Below are 1838 nucleotides of genomic sequence, written 5' to 3'. Positions count from 1 at the left end.
TCTCTCTCTCTCTCTCTCTCTCTCTCTCTCTCTCTCTCTCTCCAGCATGGAAGTCGCCACAGAAAACGTGGACGTAGAAAGTGGAAATACCTCAGACCCAGAGGACAACAATTGCTCAGACAACGATTTTGAACCTTCAAAACTCGGAACGAAAGAATAGTATGTGTTGAGATTCGTTTGAACTTACGTTGGGTATTCTTGTCAGGCTCCACAAAGTTGGCTAGCTTTCCAACTAACGCTACGAGATAGGCTACATGGCTACAACCAGAGCTTGCAAGAAAAACATTGGATATTGGCAATTTAGATAAAACTTTAAGTCAGGCCACTGATGTTTACATTTAGCACTACATTTTATGTTTTAAATACAGCAACGTGCTATTTGTCCTCATAGTAGCTATATTATATAACTAGTGTCAGTAACTGTCCTTTTTTTTTTTTGCAGTTGGGAAGAAGCGTACCAAAAAGAACTGGAGACATTCACAGACATTGGGGATGTTGGTGAGATATGGTAATCATATAAACAGTACTGCCAGCATTTTCCAATATTTCCACTCATTATTACAGTATATGAGTATTTGTCGTGCCAACATATAATGCTTCCTAGTAAAAGACTTGTTTAATGCAGAGTGATTGGTTTCTGACAATAGTCTGTGTCATTACAGTTTGTGTGTTTTTGTCTTGTAAGGTTTGGTGAAGAAAGCATGAGCCGTGTGCTGCGTTGGATGGACAAAGCTAATATCCCCCAAAATGCTGCCATTCTTGACATTGGGACTGGAAATGGAGCCTTTTTAGTTGAATTGGTGTGAACAGAGTAAAAATATATATTTTTTGGCACCATCTTGATTTTTATTTCACGGCCACTTCATTTAAAGGTGCAATTTTTAATACAGAGCTAGTGTTTAAAATAGTTACTGCAGTACAAATTCAAAATACTGGAGAGAGTTGTCTGCCCCGCCCCCTCCTCCCCAGATTCAAAGTTCACAGGGATTGGCTGGCTGAGACTGCAGCGTCCATAGTCTCGCTTTGCCGGACCCTCCAAATCGTGCTGAAGGAACATCCACAACAATGTTTCTAGACGCTCGTCTCACATAGCCAGACGTTACTTCACAGCACAGCGGAGTAGCTAACATTAGATGCCATAAAAGCCTGTGCTCACTCTGTACCCAACTGACAGGCACACTTTCGGCTTAGAAATACGGTAGGAACTGCTAAAAACACCACAAAGGATGCGATGGACAGACACACTCAGCAAAGAATTACAGTGAGAACCTCTAAAAATAACACTACCTTGCCGTCCTCTCCACCTGACTGAACACACTTTATTAGCTCAGAATTACAACAATTGCTAAACACACTGCAAACTCACGGTCCTCTCTTCCTGATTTACAGCCCCCTCTCTCTTGGCTTAAAGTAAGTCAACGTTGTTGGCTAGGGCCACTGAACAAGCCACACATTGTAAACAGCCGTGGCCCGCTTGCCTGGTCCTCTGGTAACGTTAGCAGGGTTAGCATGGCGGCGTTAGACAGGACCAGTCTCTTTACAGATCACTTTACTTGCTGTTTCTCAATTTATTTTGCAACTAACCAACTCTAGCTATATAATTCAATGTGAGTACACAAATGTTGAAATTACATTAAATGCCTGTCCCTTGTGGCTGTGATAAATTAGCCTGAAGCTAATGCTTATCTGTTAAGGACGAAATTAGCCAACTCCATGTCCTTTTGGGCTCTAACCTGTCTCCATTTTTCAAATACATCTCCAATATTTACCCTGGGTTTTGTTACATCTTTGGTCACGCAACTGTTAGAAACATGCTTTTTTTTCTTTTCTTTCTTTTT

General features: G+C 41.3%; 1 protein-coding gene across 2 annotated transcripts in view; it reads left to right on the top strand.

The window, feature by feature from the left end:
• Positions 1-1838, top strand: part of eef1akmt2 (EEF1A lysine methyltransferase 2) — a 5813-nt gene that overhangs the window by 114 nt on the left and 3861 nt on the right. Inside the window, exons 1-3 of one of the 2 annotated variants that reach the window (XM_032541395.1) lie at positions 1-159; positions 443-508; positions 686-800. The exon at positions 1-159 is cut by the window's left edge and continues 114 nt beyond it. In XM_032541395.1, the coding sequence (XP_032397286.1) occupies positions 47-159; positions 443-508; positions 686-800 (294 nt within the window). In that variant the 5' untranslated portion in view covers positions 1-46. The remainder of the gene's footprint in view (positions 160-442; positions 509-685; positions 801-1838) is intronic. The other variant, XM_032541397.1, reaches the window with a different exon arrangement.

The sequence above is a fragment of the Etheostoma spectabile genome, chromosome 17 (assembly GCF_008692095.1).
Source record: "Etheostoma spectabile isolate EspeVRDwgs_2016 chromosome 17, UIUC_Espe_1.0, whole genome shotgun sequence".
Classification (NCBI taxonomy): domain Eukaryota; kingdom Metazoa; phylum Chordata; class Actinopteri; order Perciformes; family Percidae; genus Etheostoma; species Etheostoma spectabile.
The sequence above is the reverse complement of the archived record's forward strand: the minus strand, read 5'-3'. Positions and strand labels throughout refer to the sequence as shown.